The sequence below is a fragment of the Hoplias malabaricus genome, chromosome X2 (assembly GCF_029633855.1).
Source record: "Hoplias malabaricus isolate fHopMal1 chromosome X2, fHopMal1.hap1, whole genome shotgun sequence".
NCBI lineage: Eukaryota > Metazoa > Chordata > Actinopteri > Characiformes > Erythrinidae > Hoplias > Hoplias malabaricus.
Genome location: NC_089819.1, coordinates 807,917 through 826,365, shown reverse-complemented (window position 1 = coordinate 826,365; position 18,449 = coordinate 807,917). Strand labels below are relative to the sequence as shown.

The following is an 18,449-nucleotide window of genomic DNA, read 5'->3' as shown; positions in this document are numbered from 1 at the left end:
AAAACTAACATTGCTAACGTTAGCTTGACTAAAACTACGGCTTGTTGTGGAACTGCTGGTCAAGCATTGACACATTTAATGTGGAAGAGAAAACTCGGGGGGAAGCTAAGGCTTGTTCGCTAAACGCGAGTGTAATATCAATGTACTAACAAAAACAAATGTTGTTTAACTACTCTAGCAGGCTCTAGTAACATTTTAGTGAGAGAAAAAGTATAATTAACTTACTATACCTAATCTCTTTCACACATAGCTCCAACAGGCTTCATTTTCAGATGCTCATGCAGTGATGTTGTGCTGCCGTGCCATGCGAGATCAGCTGTGCACATTTTGCACCTAACGCTGTTCCTTGAAGGCGTTAATTTAAAGTGTTCCCATACTTTTGATGACTTGGGTCGTACATTTTTCTCTCTGCTTGTGCTAACATTATCCTCTGCTGTGACCGCCTCCGCCATTTTTCAAACGCTTCTTCCACAGTCCGTCACGTGAGTTGTGCAAGGCATGGCATTGGTTCCCTGCTTTTATGGCGGTCGGCATCCAGCTTAATGGTGCTTTACTGCCACGACTTTGGTTGGCTTACTGCCACATATTAGGGTGTAGCAACTGTACCTATGTGTATAATAACTTAGACCCAACTAATCGATTATTAAATTAGTTGCCAACTATTTTAACACTGGATTTTAATCAATTTAATCGATTAGTTATTGCAGCCCTAGTTCTATTGAATTCTGTATTAATGCAGTCAGTTTAAGCAGGTATGTGTAATACATCCTAATCAAGAACCCAGCTTTGTTTACATTTATATACTAACTAAAAAAAGAATATGAAAACTTATATACATGACATATACACACACTGCTTTTATAATTATTAAAAACACAAAACAAAAGGTAAAGCTTTACATGAAAATAAGGTCACCATGCTCAATGCCAAATATTATTTTCTATGTAAAAGTTACGTACACATTTAAATGAATGAATTCAGTGAATGAAATTATGTTTGTGTGTGTACTTCCATCTTCATTTCTGTTTACTGTCTGACTCCTTTATATCTGAGCACTTTTAAAGATATGCTACTGACAACAGGCAAATGCCATTTGCCATAGTTTGCACATCACATACAGCCACTCACAGTTAGGGACCATTAAGGGATTCTGCTTTACAAACTGAAGTAATAATTAATGCAAAGTTATTCAAATGTCACAGAAACTGACGAAGTCTTATGGTTAAAAAGATAAATTAGATTGCTAACTAAATTCCACTGTCTGCCGTAGCTAGATGACAGATTGTGGAAACTATCCTGGGGCTTTCTGGAAAATGCTTGTTTCTGTACTCCCAGCCATCTGATTCGACCCATAAAGCATAATTAGCTGATGACTTGAGTCAGGTCTTTTAAAGCGAAGAAATGACTATAAGTGTGGCGTACGGTCTGTAGCTCACTGGGGAGTTTCAGAATCTTGCTCTGATTGTTTTTTCCAAGCTTCCAGAAATCTTACTACATTTGGTTCCATTCGGTTTATTTGTACAACACTTTTTATCAGCAGCCCTCATCCCAAGGCAGCCATACAGCAGTCTAGGTCCAGACTTGTAATGATGATGAAGAGGCACATGGATCATAGATAGGAACCATCTGAGAAAATGATGAAAGTCTGTCAGATACAGTCGTGTGCAGATGGTCAATTTGCATTTTAGTTGATCTTGTGGAAATACATTCATCTTCATGGGGAGCAAACTTAAATATTGTACATTTTTATGCATACAGATCAGTCTGGTTTTCCTAAAAATAATGATAATTCTGAATTAAATGTTTACTTAATTTCATGTAGAAAATGTACCAAATATATCAAAATAAATATTTTGCTTATGCATTTGCATATTGCACATATGTGCTTGACTACAGATTTTCTCAGTCACAATTGGATGTTTATGAGAATATATTAGGTGAAAAAATTCTGTGTAAATGCAAGGAAATAATTAGTTCATTAGTTCTAAGGGTTGGCAGTAATGACGCTGATTAAAAATCATAACTTAAATGAAATGTAGCCAGATTCCCACCTAGGTATATTTAATTTTGTTATTAATTTTATTTCTGTCTAAAATCCATTTAAAAAAAGTTGCAAAGTTGAGTTCAGTAGCGGAGGCAGTATGAAATCAGATTTTTTTATTATAAGAATAGAATGAAAATGTTTAATTTTACAGATACATTAATCTTAGAATTTATACCTGAGTAATGCGAAATTTATTTTACTCTGTCTTTTGTTTTTTGTTTTTCAGGGAAGCCGAGAACAGAATGCTAACACAGTACCCACTATCAAAGCAGAACCAAGAGACGCTAACCAATTCTTGAGTGTCCCTACAGGTGAACACACACCCACACACACAAAATTAAACAGGAATAAATATAAAACAGTGTAATAGTTTAGGCTTTTAAGTTTTATCATGGGATAGCTTCCAGCATTTGCTGTCTGCTAGAGAAAAGACCCTTTGTCATTAAGCTTAAGTCTTCATGAATGATGTTTTTTCTGTAATTAAGATCATTAGCACTTTCTTACACCTAGCTGTGTAATGTATCTTGAGTAGCATCTACATGATTGTCTACAAAAAATGAAGACTTAAGTGCATACAATATTGAAATCTGATTTCTCAGACCATTTCAAAGTGGGCTGTGAAGCATATTTTGACCACATGATGACTTATATTAATGTCCGCAATGTTTATTCACTAATACAAAATGCAAAAATAGAGTTTTAGTGATCTAACATTGCACAGTACAATGAAAGCCAAGCAAAAATGGTGAAAATGAGAACAGAGAAATAAGTTTGCTGTATGTTGAACAAAGCATGCCACAGGTATTTCTTAATGGCCCCAGGTAACTGTGTTAATTGTAGATATGGGGTATAATAGGTCTCCTTTGATACTTTGATTCAGACCTCCATTGAAATTCTGAACCCTTCCAAAGCCAAAGCCAAAGTTACAAACTTGGTGGTCCATCGCTCTTTTAAATATAATGGTTATAAAGTATATTAAGTATATTTACGTAAACTTTTCATTTTGCCCACTTTTAATGCAACCAACAGTTGTAAACCAGGTCTTTGTGGCTTTTATGTACTTCTTATTTCTGAGTAAATGATAACGCAATAATTATAAAAATTTAAACATAAACCTGAAACATTCAGCTGTGAATGGCTGCATTCAGAGCTCCAGCAAGAAGACATTCTTTATAACTGGGCCACTGTGTCTCACTCTCTGTGCTCATTTCTGTCTTCCTGTTTCTCCTCTTTTTCTCCCACACCAATCTGCTTCACTCCTTGGTTATAAATACACCCTTTCTGGGGTTTGTGAAGGGTTCCGATTAAATGTGGCATGTGCTACCTGTAAGATCACTCCAATCTCGCTCTGCTTCAGTTCATTGTGAATGGCTCATTGATGGTAACAGTGTCTAATTTTAATTCATAAACAGTGCATTGTGCGTGTGTTTGAGTCTAGGGTGAGCAGTACCACCTGTACACTTCTCATGAAGCTTTTTTTTTTCCTAACAAGTGGTATGTTAAAGGGCTCTGAGCCTTTTCACATCTGGCTACATTCATGCAATTATATTTATATAAAAAATTACAAGATGACGAATACCTCACAGAAGGAAAATAAAGTCCTAATCGACTAATTATAACAGGACTTTGTGCGTGACTCTGTGGCATGAAATCTGAATTTCCAGTGGTTTAAGTCATTAAATTTAATCCTGCATAATGAGCTCAGAATCAAGTTAGGGCAGCTGGCCTGTGTTCTCTGGATTTATGAATATATGCTGTCATATAACATTAAAGGACCCATACCATTCATTCATTCATTATCTGTAACAGCCTCTCCAGTTCAGGGTCGCAGTGGGTCCGGAGCCTACTCGGAATCACTGGGCACAAGCCAGGAACACACCCTGGAGGGGGCACCAGTCCTTCCCAAGGCGACACACACTCACACCTATGGACACTTTTGACTCGCCAATCCACCTACCAACGTGTGTTTTTGGACTGTGGGAGGAAACCGGAGCACCCGGAGGAAACCCATGCAGACACAGGGAGAACACAACAAACTCCTCACAGACAGTCACCCGGAGTGGGACTCAAACCCACAACCTCCAGCATCCTGGAGCTGTGTGACTGCGACACTATCTGCTGCGACATTTTATTAATGTTTATTCAACTACTTCAATATTTACTCACTGTGGGCATATTCAGCACATTACATCTTTCTAGACTCACAATGCCTAATGGCCGGCGTTAGCTAGCATTATGCTGTGAAGTAGTAGAAATGTGTTATTATTCTATCCCAGTGGTTTTCAAACTTCAAACACTCAACAGATAAATATAATATTGTACCTACTAGACTCTTGCCAATAACACAGTAGTTATTACCTTCATTTGGAAGAACTGTTAAGTTAATGATAAACAACTCCTGTTGATTGGAACGTTTGACAGTGTATTGACAATGAAGATCTAGTATCTGATGGGCTGTAGTTGAAAAATGATCAATATATATCTCAGTCACTGCCCCCTCCCAGTGGTGCAACATATTGTTGCTGTCCAATGAAAAACATGATCTCTAAAATGTATCTGTAACTTCACAGAAGGAAAATGAAGTTCATGTTCCAAGCTAATTTAGGAGCATTTTACAATGTGAAGGAGAGCTGTGTTCAAATAATGTAGTAAATTGATTGTCAAAAACAGAGATACACGTTTTTCAATGGGCAACAACAATATATATCCATATGCTATTATCCAGCTCACAGTATTAAACATGGACCAGTGGCTCGCAAATTTGAAAAATTACGTTCTGAAAAATATATGGGCTAAGAAAGGTTTTTTTGAGCGATGCCACAGAAGAACCACTTTTGTTCCCAAAAGTAAGAATTCTTTTGTTTAAATGTGTAAAAAACATTAAGATCAAGTGATGGATTTGATTCTTTATGGAGCTAAAGTAGTTTTTCTCTGACATCGCTCAAGGAACCTTTTTCAGCACCTTTATTTTTAAGAGTGCTAAAAGTGAATATAAATTGGTTGAAGTGAGTGGCAGAAAGACTGTATTATTTTTGTGTGGGGGTCATTGTAAAGGGGTACACTCTGTAAAAATGAACCCACAGCAAAGAGTGTGTCATGCATGCCACAGTGAAAAATGTCTCAAGCAATGTTTCTGTACAGCACAGAGCTGTGGCTCAAGACAGTTTCACAGTGGCACTGCCCCGTTGCTGCCCGACAGTGCCTCCTGACACTAGGAACTGATGTACAACCCAGTCTTTCCTGTGGGTTAGTGAGACATGACAGTAGCAACAGTGGCTTTCTGCCCACACTGACCGGGCTCATTCGGGCATTCAGGCTTTAACGCTCAGAGTTTTATATACAGAATAGAAGTTCCACTTGATTTTTCAAGCTTGTGTATCTTATTGTATAAACTCTCTACTGATATCCTTAAGATCAAAATGAATTTTGGATGAACAGGTATAATAGCTTCTCTAACAATGACATTCTTTAGGCTCACTGTCATTTGTTTTATCATTATAATTAATATTGTCCTATTATATTTCACCAGAGGAGCATCTGCAGCTCCCACCCACTCCTCCTAGCAGCCATGGCAGTGACAGTGACGGATCACAGAGTCCTCGTTCACTGCCTCCATCCAGCCCTGCTCGTATGCAGAGTCCTCATTCACTGCCCCCTTCGAGCCCTGCCCGCCTTCAGGCTCGCTCCTCTGTGGCCATCTCCTCTTCTCCATTGCTGACTGCTCCACATGTGAGTTGGCAGATAAAATGCAATGCTACAAACATGAATACATATACATCTATATATACTTCTTTATGTTTATGTGAATTACGTTCTCTATCAGAGCCATACGTTGTAGGGTTTAGTATATTCATTCATTCATTCATAGTCTGTAACTGCTTATCCAGTTCAGGGTCGCTGTGGGTCCAGAGCCCACCCAGAATCACTAGGCACAAGGTGGGAACACACCCTGGAGGGTGCGCCAGTCCTACACAGGGTGACACACACCCATACATTCACTCGCTCACTCACACCTACCAATTTTTGAATCACCAATCCACCTACCAACGTGTGTTTTTGGACCATGGGAGGAAACCGGAGCACCTGGAGGAAAGCCACGTAGACACAGGGAGAACACACCACACTCCTCACAGACAGTCACCCGGAGCGGGACTTGAACCCACAACCTCCAGGTCCCTGGAGCTGTGTGACAGTGACACTACTCATCAATCTTTAAAAAAGATATGAAGACATGGAAAAGCCCCAGGCAGACTTCTAATATGCTCAAAAATGACCTCCAATTACAAAGTATACACAAAAGCACAATGACCAAACAACAATACTCAACAAAATATCGCATTTTACTGGTGGTGCAGGGCATGTTGGTTTGCATGCTTGCAACCATGAATAGTCTCTTATGGACCAGGGACCATATGGTGTCAGCACACTATTAACACAAAGAAAAATGGCTCTTACCATCTACTTGAATGTCTAGTTGTAGCCATTTTTTATTAAGTCCAGGGACAATTCATTCGTGGTCAGCTTCACCTACAAATATCTTTCCAAAAGCAGGTCTGTGGTCAGAAAACAGTACAAAAGCACACTGTCAGTATACCCTCATATGTACTGCAATGATCTTATGGTGTCTTAAAATATACTATATACACTGTTTCTGTGGAAATGTGCATATTAGTACATGTACATAGCATGCCATTTTATATGGGAAAAAAATAAAAACAAAGAAGAAAACAACAACAAAAAAAATAAGCCTGTAGGGAATATGGACATTGGGGTGTTGGGATACCACCCATCAACTGTTTAGTAAATTTTCCTTCCTTCTGAGGAAGGGTTAGCCGTTTCTAATACAGTGCCTGTCCACCATTTTTGCTGAACATGGTAAAAACCTGCTGATTCACTTAAGAGGTCTCAGAAGTTAAGGTCAAAATAACGAAAAGCATATTAAGACAGAAAAATGAAGAATACCACAAATCCCAAAAAAAACCAAATCTCAACATTTATTTGGTTTACTGTTTCATCTTGAGCTTCATTCTGCTGAGCTGGCACTCTCCTGTTTTTGGTTAAATCGCTGATGTGTGCTATTTGCTAACTGTGTTTGTTTTGTTTATTGTGCACAGAAGTTGCAGGGGACATCAGGCCCACTGATGCTGACAGAAGAAGAGAAGCGGACGCTGATGGCCGAGGGCTATCCTGTCCCCAACAAATTGCCCCTGACCAAGACAGAGGAAAAAGCTCTTAAACGAGTGCGCAGAAAAATCAAGAACAAGGTAGTTGGAATGGCCGAACCTACAAAATCTTGACACATACCAGATTTAAACCTGCCTCTTGTTTATATTAAACATCTGATGTGTTACATCACATTGACATCCAGCTTTAGGAAAATTAAAACCATTTTAATAACTTAACTGGAGCTTTTTCTGACATAATTTCTATGACTATCGTATCGTATTAATTTTTTATTATTTATTTATTAAAAAAAAAATTATTTCTTTGCTCCTCTTCAGATCTCTGCACAAGAGAGCCGTCGTAAAAAGAAGGAGTATGTGGAGTGTCTGGAGAAAAAGTATGACTTACATCTCTCTCTCTCTCTCTCTCTCTCTCACACATATTACACCGTTTTTTTCAGTGTTCATCCTTCACTCTGTCCTCTCTTTGCTCCTCATCATTCTCTCCCTTCTCTCCACCTCAAGCATTTATTCTCTTCTCTCATCCTGGCACACACATCACTGTCTCTCTCTCTCTCACACACACACACTCACACACACACACACTTTTCACACATGTCCTGTTCATTGTTTTTATGTTTATTTTTCTGGCTGATTGTTTCTGTGTGGAGGCCAGTGGCAGTAGTTCACAAGTTTCTTTTAAGTGTGTGTGTCTGTGTGTCTCTGTGAGTCATTTTAGCCCATTGCTGCTTTTTTAGGCTCTCAGGGTTTAGAGAATACACTGGAGAGACTGGAATTACATTGAACACACACACGTGCACTCACATACAATATACTATGCATTACACATTTATCCGCAATAATCATTAAAGTCACCTCCATGTTTTTACACTGTTTGTGCATTTTATCAGCTCCACAAAGGTGTCCATTTTAGTTCCGCAATTACAGACTGTAGTCCATCTGTTGCTCTGCATACTTTGCTAGCCATGGCATTTGCACCCTGTTCTTCAATGGTCATGATCCAAACAGGACCACCATAGAGCAGGTACTACAGGGCAGTGGATGATTCTCAGCACTGCAGTAACACTGACATGGTGGTAGTGTGTTAGCGTGTGTTAGGTTAGTATGTTCCAATCGTAACAGACACAGCAGTGCTGCTGTGTTTTTAAACACCCTCTTTTTGCACCCTCTTGTTGGCCACTGTTTTAGACACACCTACCTTGGACACACAGGACCTTATAGATGCAAAGTCACAGAAAATAGATTGACTGATGCACAAAAATCAAATGTGGAAATCAAATCTTTCTTTAGCTGTCAAATTATGCTCCCCACTGGATGCAAAGTTACTTAAAGCGTTGAGCAACACTGCTTTGTAAGATCCATGTGTACCAGTGATACACTTTTAATGCACTTCCACCACTTCAATGTTACTGCATTCTGTGTTGAGAGTGAACCAATACCTAAATAAGTCCACACCAATGATATGTGGAGCTGAAAAATGGACTATTAATGTAGTGACTGATCTTTGTATGTCTAAAGGTTTATGGACACCCTTTATAATAAGTTAAGTTGGCTACATTAAGCTAAACTTTGTGGACACAAACGTTCAACAGTTCACATACAGCATAAATAATCTCTGTAGATAAATTTAGTCGTGCTCTGGAGTAGCAGTGCACAAGCCTAATGTCAGCACATGCAATGGGCAAGAGGAGAGTAAAACCCACCAGCACTGGCCTGGAGGAAATGTGGTTGGAATGATGCCACTCAATTCAGTAGATTTGAGATCAGTTTCTGTGCTCTGTGTTACAAAATGAATCATAAAACCTGACCTTAGCTACTGAATACCATCTAAGCTTATCTAGGGTTAATCCTTCATACTTCAGTGAACATATTCCAAAGAAATGAGTAGATGTCCATAAACATTTGGCCATTTAGTGTACATGCTAGAGTTTGTTTCATAAACAAGGCATTGAATATGTTATGTAATATTTTATTCTTAAAGTGTCTTATCTGCTGAATCATTTAATAACTTTTTTCTTTGCAAAGTCCTAAGTACTGCTGTTGTCAGTGTCAATGAAGGCTGTAGTAGGGTGTATAATATGCATTTGCATAATCAGTATGTATCTGTGTGTGTGTGTGTGTGTGTGCGTGTGCGCATGAAGGGTGGAGAACTACACTTCTGAGAATAACGAACTGTGGAAGAAGGTGGAGACTCTTGAAAGTGCCAACAGGTGAGAAATAAGTGTGTAAGTGTGTGTGTGTGTGTGTGTTTACATCTTGTTTTGAGTGGCATCCTACAGATGTAAAATATATTTTATTACTATTACTCATACTATATAAAATAATTCTAGAATTATATGAACGAGGGAGATCGTTCTAGAACAATGTGTATGTGGGAGAAAGGTTCTATAATAGTGTAAATATAGGAGACAATTTAAGAAAATTGGGAGTGGTAGAGAAAATTCTAGAACATTGTGAATGAGGTAGAAGATTCTTGGTTAGTGTGATTAAGGAAGAACATCCTACAACACTGAATGGGAAGAAGATTTTACAGCAATGTGAATGAAGTACAAGATTATAGAACCATTATAATGGGGAGAACATGTTACACACTGAAAAACAATGGTTCTACAAGGGTACTTTTATAAAGAAAATGGCAGTGTATAGAACCCTGTACTCTTGAATATCCTTTTGCATGATTAAAGCTTTGTGCTATTGAGGATGTGCTATAGATGGTTATATATAGCAACTTTCCGAAAACAATTCCTCTATTGTCACAAGCTTAACATCGTAACAATATTTTTCGGTAAATGTGCTATATAGATCCATCTGTAGCACATTCTCCATCAAGCTGAAGAACCTCTTTTAATCAGGGAAAGAGCTCTTTAAGTGCTCATGGTTCTATCCTAGTTCGAGAAATGTTTCATTTTATAATGGATGAATGGAGGATACGTTTCTAGAGCAGTGTGAATGCAGGACATTAGACGTTTGTTAATACAGCAAATGTCCCTAGATGAATGAGATTGAGAGAGAAGATTCTAAAATAGTGTGAAAGAAGGAGACAATTCTAGTGCAGTCTTAAAGATAGAGATTTTGTGGAGACTCTTGTTCATATATATTGGTGTTTATTTAAAGACTTTGGGCTGAAGTGCTTTGATTTCAGAACAGGCCCTCCAAGTTCTGGGTTTCTGTACTCTACAGGAGTTCATGGTGCAGTTTAGACCCATGGCACCATCCTACCATTATAACAGTTCACACCTTCATCAACGCTCAGCATGGAGCCTGCTTACTCCTCATTATACTGTACAATAAAGAACATGTGTATGTGTGTGTATATGTTGGCTCTGGAATGAGGAGAGATCCTTCTGACTCACCTACTGAAGTTCAAAGAAACCATGCTGTGTGAGGGGGCTAAGATTGTGTGTGTGTATATGTGTGTGTGTGTGTGTGTGTGTGTCTGTAAGTGAGTCAGATTACTGACCATCAAATATCAACTGTACTCTAGATGTGAAAGCTGAACTAATTGTTTTTTCTGAGCCATGAGTGTGTTGGTGTGATTCCGCTGTCTTTCGTTCCATGTTGTAGACTTTTTTTTTGTAACCACGTGTCACTGTTTACAGGGGTTTCTTTAGTTTTGAGCATTTCTGCTTTAAACTTAGTGTGTCTGGAGCCCCTGGATCACACGGGGACACTGGCCTGACTGAACTGGACTTTTTGTTAAAGAGTGAAGGATTGAGATTTGGACTGAGTTAAGATATGAGTGAAGCAGTGAGGGAAGAAATGAGGGAATTAACAAAGGACCGAAAGACTAAGCAGCAGTGACTGGTAGAGGGAGGGAGTGAGTTAGTGACACGGTGAGTGAGGAGAAGGAAAAAAAGTAAGTTAGAAGAGAGTGAGGAAGTGCGTGAAATACTAGTGCATAGGGTCAAGGAAGTGACAGACTGGGTGAAGGATGGGCTGTTAGCGAGGGAGGGAGTGAAGGAAGCAGTTAATTAGGAATTGAAGGAAAAGGGTGATGATTCATTATGAAGGGTGTGAATGAAAGTGATTAAGGCGATAAGTGAAAGAGTAAATAAGGGAATGAAAGGATTAAAAAATGTTACTCGTAGGAGAGAATATGGTAATGAGTCAGGCGAGAGAGCGACAGAAAAAATGAAGAACTAATAAAGAATGAATGAATGGATGAACTGATAGATGTTCCGACGAATTGAGTCTGAGAAGCAGCGAGTGACCTCTAGTGGCCAAGACGCGTTACTAAGAGTATATCGCATAATGTTTGTTGATGAGACGTAAGGCGAACTAAAATTAAGAGAAGAACAAGAATATTTTTATTTATTTAAAAAGAATTAACCAGAGATTTATGTAAAAAAAAACAACAACAAATTTGTTTACAATGTGAATTGTGGATATTATTATTGGACAATTCAAATATCTCTCTCCTAATATTGGAGATGCAGAAAAATAAAATGAATGTGCAACTAAGCATATGTTTACACTCAACCCCCATCCCCAACAGATTTTTAAAAAATCAATATGTAAATAACAAAAGGAAGCAAGGGGAACAGGGCAGACTGATTTTTTATTATTAAATGGTACAGTAAAATTTACCAAAGCACTTACCACAGTCACTACTGTCCCACATTGTCTTTGCTGAGTCCTAATGCTCCTTTTGCAAAGCCATTTGTCTTACGATGGTGAAAGAATGAAACTAGTCTCCTCTTAGCACAACGAACACTTATCCCCTTCAGACAATATAGGAGGGGGTGAGGGGGTATATGGATTCTTCTTCATTTGGTCATTTACTCCTTAACCATGATGGAGTGGTGTGGACACTAGAGAGTGCTGATACTCTGTGTGCACTTGGAATGGTTTTCAGACTGAAATAATGGGCACAGATTTTGTTCTGGGGCTGTAAAATTACAGGTAAGAGAATGATGTGCCAGTTGATGCAAGCTAGTCTCTGTAGGTGTGTATATATATGTGTGTGTGTGTGTGTGTGTGTGTGTTTGTGCATCTGTGCATGTGTATGAGTAGGTGGGTGGATGTGGGCATCTGCAGAGTGGATAAACTCAAAGAGGGGTTGGATATAAAAAGTTTGGCTTATGCAATGCACCACTTTTCCAGCAGTGTTCTCCTCATTTGATCTCAGCAACTCCGAGAAGTTCCTAAAGAGTCTGTATCATTTCAGATTTGATCTTATAGATGAACTAGACTAATAACATTCAGGACTTGCAACATTATACACAATATGTACAAAGGATCCCTTATAACTGGTTAATTCAACTACTTCGAGGTGCAGATTCTCCATTGTGTACACACATATTGGGTTAAACTCCGTAGATAAACACGAAACCCGAAAGCTTTAGCGTGGCTGTACATGAGCCTAAGGACTCTCAATACCAAGTATAGGCTAGAAATAAAGTCCCCAGAACTGAGCTGCCCAACTGAACTGTTTTGGGATCAAAAACTAATCATGCAACTTTAGTACCTGACTTCATTCTCTCTTTTGTCTTTCTGTAGGTCTTTGCTGCAGCAGTTGCAGAAACTTCAGGCTCTAGTTAGTGGTAAAGTGCCTCGCTCCTGCAAGATGGCCTCCACACAGACTGGTACCTGCCTCATGGTATGCCCTCTCGCTCCTTTTCTCCATCCTTCTCTCTGTTTCTAACTCTGTCTATGTTCCTATCTCAGACACATACACACACACACAAGTTTACACTAACTAGTAATTAATCCCTTAAACACAATTGCTCATTATGTTGCACATAAACAAGCATATTATATGAATGAAATGGGTAGACTCAAACAATAATAATAGTACACAGAGATACCAGCTTTTAGGAATTAGGTTACTAGAGTCTCTGTAGTGTATCTGTTTGTACTGTAGAGAGAGCGTCTATGGGTTAATTGACCACATACTGGCATATATGTGTTTCAGCACTGATTTTTATATGCCCCAGCTAAATTGTCCTAGACATATTCCTCTTTAAGGCCATCCTAATACTGTATTGGTTCAAGTGAAGTTTGAAAGCCTCTTGAAGGGGTGAGTGATCAACCCAATTTAAATGTAGACAGAAGCGTATCTATGTCCCCTGGGTCCTATGTCCTTAGTGTTCTATGTTCCCTTGCTTAGTATTCTATAAACACCCATATGTGGTATTAATTTATTCATTTATTTTTTCATGAACCAGTTAAAAGAAGTATAAATGATTTAAATTGTATTGTTGGAGCATCTTCACAGGTCTTAAATAACAGCAAAATAAACGCAAAAACATTCCTTTCTAGTCAAACCTTTCTTAGTCAAAAACAGGGCAAAATAGTGTGCGTCATTCTAGTATAAAATTTTAGACAAAAATAATAATTTTATCATGCAAGTTAAATAAATGACAAGGCATGAAGGTGTCTGTTGTTACAGGTCTGTTACAATAGACTGGTGATTACAGCAGCCTACCCCGTGCCTTTCATCTTTTTTGTTTTGTGGCGCAAACTCCAGAATGTGTATACGACTAGTAGTTTCTGTCATATAAGAAATAAAACAGAAGGTGGGTGGTGGTGGGGGGGTGGGGTGGAATATTTAGTTGCATGAATGGTTGGCAAGGGGAGCTAAGACAACTTGGTGAGCTTTATAAGCTATGCCCAATTAGAGAGCCTTGCCTGGGAGCACTGTGAGTGTTGTGACATGTTGAAGTGGAGCTAGTGCACAGGGATGCAGGCTAGACCAAAGGCTAACTCAAGGAAACTGGCTGTTCCAATGGTTGTGCTAGTTTTCATATCCTTTATAAATTAACTGGATTATATCAGACGTTAAGCATCTCGGTGAAGTTATGTGTCTTTGTATTCCCTTATGTAAACAATTTCCAGGGTTTTTCTCACTTCTGCTCACCGTAGGTAAAGTGTATAATTGTTAAAAGCCAATCCACCTTTTTGCCATGGGGTAGTGTGCAATAACAATAAAAGACATCAAGAAAAAGGTACAATGATACCTAAGTTCATGTTAAAACCTGATCTTATTCCCCCATTGTCTAAGTCACACGCACTGTGAACCTGAAACATAGGCTGCCGGGTTGGAATCAGGCCTATTGGTTCAAGTCTGTTATATAAATACAAGCATGCTCATACACAATAGCTCATGGTCGTATAAGCAAATATAGAGTTGGAGAACATATTTCTCAGGTTCAAATTGTATGCTGTAAAAACTGGGGAGTATAGGACCTTTTGTCATGTTCCTATTCTGTGCCATATAGCGGGAGAACGTTGGTCCCTTTCAACATAGGAATGCCCCCAACGCAGAAATCCGCAGCAGCAATTAACATGAACATGCTTTTATTGTCTTTGCACAGCTGTACAATGAAAGTGTGTCTCCGCATTTAACCCATTTTGGCATTAAGCACACACACACTGCCATTAGGGGCAGTGAGCACACAAACACACACCTGGAGTAGTGAACAGCCAACCACAAGCAAAACGTAAAAACAATAAAATAGAATAAAATAAGTAACGATAATAATTACATGGCAGAAGCAGACATGAAGCAGACTAGGTGACTGGGAAATTGGTTAAACTAGCTAACCTTGGTGTGAGCAAAATTGGATAAGTTATCTTAGCTCACTGAGGGTAGAACTGTATAGTTAATATACCCATGTACTGCATTAAAATAGTTGTCTAATATATTTATTGTGCAAAGATGCGTTTAATGTGGGTGTGTTGTTGTGCAAACTGTGCATTTGCTTTGAAAAAATATCATATCAGAATCATATGTGTTATATTTGACCAGTGCTTTAAAACATTATTTGATGATGTGTATATTGTAGCGCAGAATGTTTAAACAATGCAGGACTGTGCAGGACAGGAATGTGTATTTAAATTTTTCCTCACCTTTCTAAACCTATATAGATGTTGTTAATCCACATAGATAAAGGCCCAATTTTTACTTTTTATATGCATACGTATTCGCATCTGCAATTATGCACATAAAAATTTTGGATATCACCATAGATTAACTTGGTTGACAAGGGCACGTTATACGCAGTAATAAAACAGGATACCAATTTATTTAACACATGTTAAACTACAGCATATGGAAACTTATTTAAAGGTGGAGGTAAGACTGTTTTATATGTGCATGCTGTCAAACTGGCTCCACATCAGTTCGTGCGGCAGAGCGGTGGTCTCACCGTGTGTGTGTGGTTCCTCCTCCCGGCCAGGTGGTGGCGCTGTGTTTTGTGCTGGTTTTGGGCTCACTGGCTCCCTGCATGCCCGAGCTCTCCCTCTACTCTTCCTCATCATCCTCACCCTCACACACGGTGAAGTCCACCCCGCTTCCCTCGGCTGACCTCTACACCACCAGCCAGGGTATGTCTCTCATGTGCTCCCTGAGCTTTAATCTTTTCCCTGTCAACAGTGTGATGCAGCATTCAGACAGATTTATTAAAGGAATTCTTCAGTTTAAAAAAAAAATCACATTTATCATCATTTTTCTAATATGCTCGTTTCACTCGGCTGCGATCTTAAAATTGCAAACAAGGCTGAATTTTGAAAAAGCTACAAAAAGATGATATGCTGGACTATGAATAATAGACTACTGACTGTTGCAAAACTGTACAATAAGTAAGGTAGAAAAATTGGCATAAAACACACACATATATATATATATATATATAATAGTATATTTTAGTTTTGTAGATAAGGGGGCACAAATCGTCTGTCACATTTGCATAATCTTCTAACTGTTGCAAAGAAAGTATATAAAATTTTGTTTGCTAAGAATTTTTTTAAAATAGGTTTTTCCTGCAGGTTTCTTCTGGAATTTTATAATAGATGACATTAGGTCTTGCCAAAGAATCGCCAGAGTTGACACTTTACGTCAGTGCTGTAGACACTGGGTTGCGACATTGTTGTCAACGTGATGATACACCTTTAAAGCTCTGATACTGTGTTGGAAATTGCGTCAGAATAGCAGAAAATGTTGTATTTACCACTGTTAAATTCAGAATTCTAGATGATATACAAGTTTACGAGACGTGACCTCACGACCTTCTCCTGGAGAAAACAGCCAGTTTGCTTCTGAAATATTTCTTTATATCATCGTTGTCCAATTAAAAACATGTATCACCATGTTTGTGAATTTTTAGTTTTCTACATCATTTAAAAACAGCAGCTGTCCTTCACACTCTGAAAAATTCATTATGAATAGACCATTAGAAATGCTCCAAATTTACTGTTTTATTTTTCAGCAGTGCTTTTGCTGTTCTCTCTTTATATGATTCTGATTCTGTTCACTCCTCAGCCTCGCTTTTGATTTGAAAATGGCAGCCATCTTGAAGCAGTTGCCGCTTCAAGTACTCATGTTTTCTGCCTAATTAGCGTTGTAGCTCATGGCCAGAAAAGTCAAAGAGAACAAAATATGCAAAACTTGGGGAACTAATTTGAGAGATAAAAGGGTAAACAAGTGTAAATGTGATTTTTCACTGAGTTATTCCTTAATTGTCTGTATGACTACGTTGTTTATTTTAACCTACAGACTTATCTTACAACATTATTCTGAATGTCTGTTCGAATCAGTGTCAATCAGGCTAATTATGCAACCCACTGATGAAGCAATTGTATGAATCAACCTAATCCACCTAGAAAGCTACACTCTTTCTATTTCTGTAGAAACTGATGAAGCATGAGCTACTTGTTCTCTCTTCCTGTTCCTCTTTTCTTTTCTCTGGACATATATTGCTGAGGTATTAAGACGTCTTGGTAGAATAGGACTCTTTTTTCACTCTCTGATTGCTGTTAGATAGCTCACACAGCCTGAGATATCATATCATTATTCCCACCTGCACAGACCTCGCAGCCTCCTCTGTCACCTATCTAGCTTACACAGGCACACACGCATATCTGAACATTGTCTGTATCCCCTCTTCTAAAAATCATTCCTTTTCCATTTTGAGGAGGGCCCTATGGAGGCTGCCATTGGCTGAGCTAGCTAGGTTGCCATAGTAACCCTAGATCATTGCAGCTTGAGTTAATGCATTCTAGTTCCCAAGAGATGGTCTAGACTCACATCCAGAACTATAAATAACACATTAATACATATCAATTTGATAAGTCATGATTACTGCGTGATCAGTAGTCAGTCAGGTCTTGAATTATGAATTGTTTTCTAAGCCCATAAATAGTGTAGGCGGGTTAAAAAAAAACATACTAGTTCTAAAAGTTTTTTTTTACAAAGGCTTCACATCAGAGCTCATAATAGTAACAGCAGCTCTACTATTGTGTTTGTGTTTGTGCAGTCCGCTCCCGTAGCCTGCTCTTCTATGAGGAGGGTTCCCCGCTGGAGGCCAGCCACGGGAGCATGCTGAGTGTGGAGAGGGGTGAGGGGGCACCACGCAGATACACACAGGACCTGAAAGAGACCCGTGCTGCCCATCTCAGCAGGTACCTGAGTCCAGCCCAGCCAGACAGCAACAGCAGTGCAGCCCCCCTCCTCCCCCGAGAGCAACACTACCACACACGGTGAGTGAAAACAGACATTCAGGTTTCTGTTACAGAGCCTTTTATTAGAAGTTACACAAAAATTTACAAATAAACAATGATTCATTTTGGCTTGGCTATCAGTCTCACCTCTTTTTTTTTTTTTTACCTTTGTGTTTTTTTTGTTCTTAAATAATTAGCCCCCTGGAACATAAAATAAATTATGGAAATTATTTGTAATAGAAAAAACATTCTTTAAAAATGACAAAATCTGAGAATTCGTGTGTGGCCTTAATATTCCAGTGTGTATGTTTGAATGACAGCCCGAAGCATTTAGTTTATAATGTGGCAAACGAGAGCATTTTTAGAAAGCTTTTAAAGCTATAAAAAACTCTGTTTTATTTACACACGTGTGTACATTTAAATGTATGTAAAGTGTACAAAAGTACAAAAGAGTGGGCCTGTCATTATTACTTTCATTGCTCATGCACAAATCTTTTGGATAACTTTGCCATTGCAGTGCATACTAGTCTAGTGGGATGGTGAGGTGAGCCATGTCAACCTTGTGATTGGTCTGCGTTATCATGTAATAGGAATTTTTTATTATTAACTGTAGCAACTTTTGAATGTTACCATGCAATCCTAGAATCTGCATGAATTTATGATATCATATATCCATGGAGATTTTAGTTAGAACTGATCATTAAAATGAATGAATGTATCTTTTCTTTTTACTGTAGTGCTAATCATACATAGTGGCATTAATTGTCTCTCTCTGTTCTTTT

General features: G+C 38.6%; 1 protein-coding gene across 1 annotated transcript in view; it reads left to right on the top strand.

The window, feature by feature from the left end:
* LOC136677112 (cyclic AMP-responsive element-binding protein 3-like protein 1) overlaps positions 1–17,710 on the top strand; it is a 49,639-nt gene extending 31,929 nt beyond the window's left edge. The window contains exons 4-11 of the mRNA XM_066654529.1: positions 2,271–2,355; positions 5,574–5,773; positions 7,159–7,308; positions 7,546–7,604; positions 9,369–9,437; positions 12,727–12,826; positions 15,408–15,555; positions 17,484–17,710. Coding sequence (XP_066510626.1) covers positions 2,271–2,355; positions 5,574–5,773; positions 7,159–7,308; positions 7,546–7,604; positions 9,369–9,437; positions 12,727–12,826; positions 15,408–15,555; positions 17,484–17,710 — 1,038 coding nt within the window. The remainder of the gene's footprint in view (positions 1–2,270; positions 2,356–5,573; positions 5,774–7,158; positions 7,309–7,545; positions 7,605–9,368; positions 9,438–12,726; positions 12,827–15,407; positions 15,556–17,483) is intronic.
* Positions 17,711–18,449: the final 739 nt, after the last annotated feature.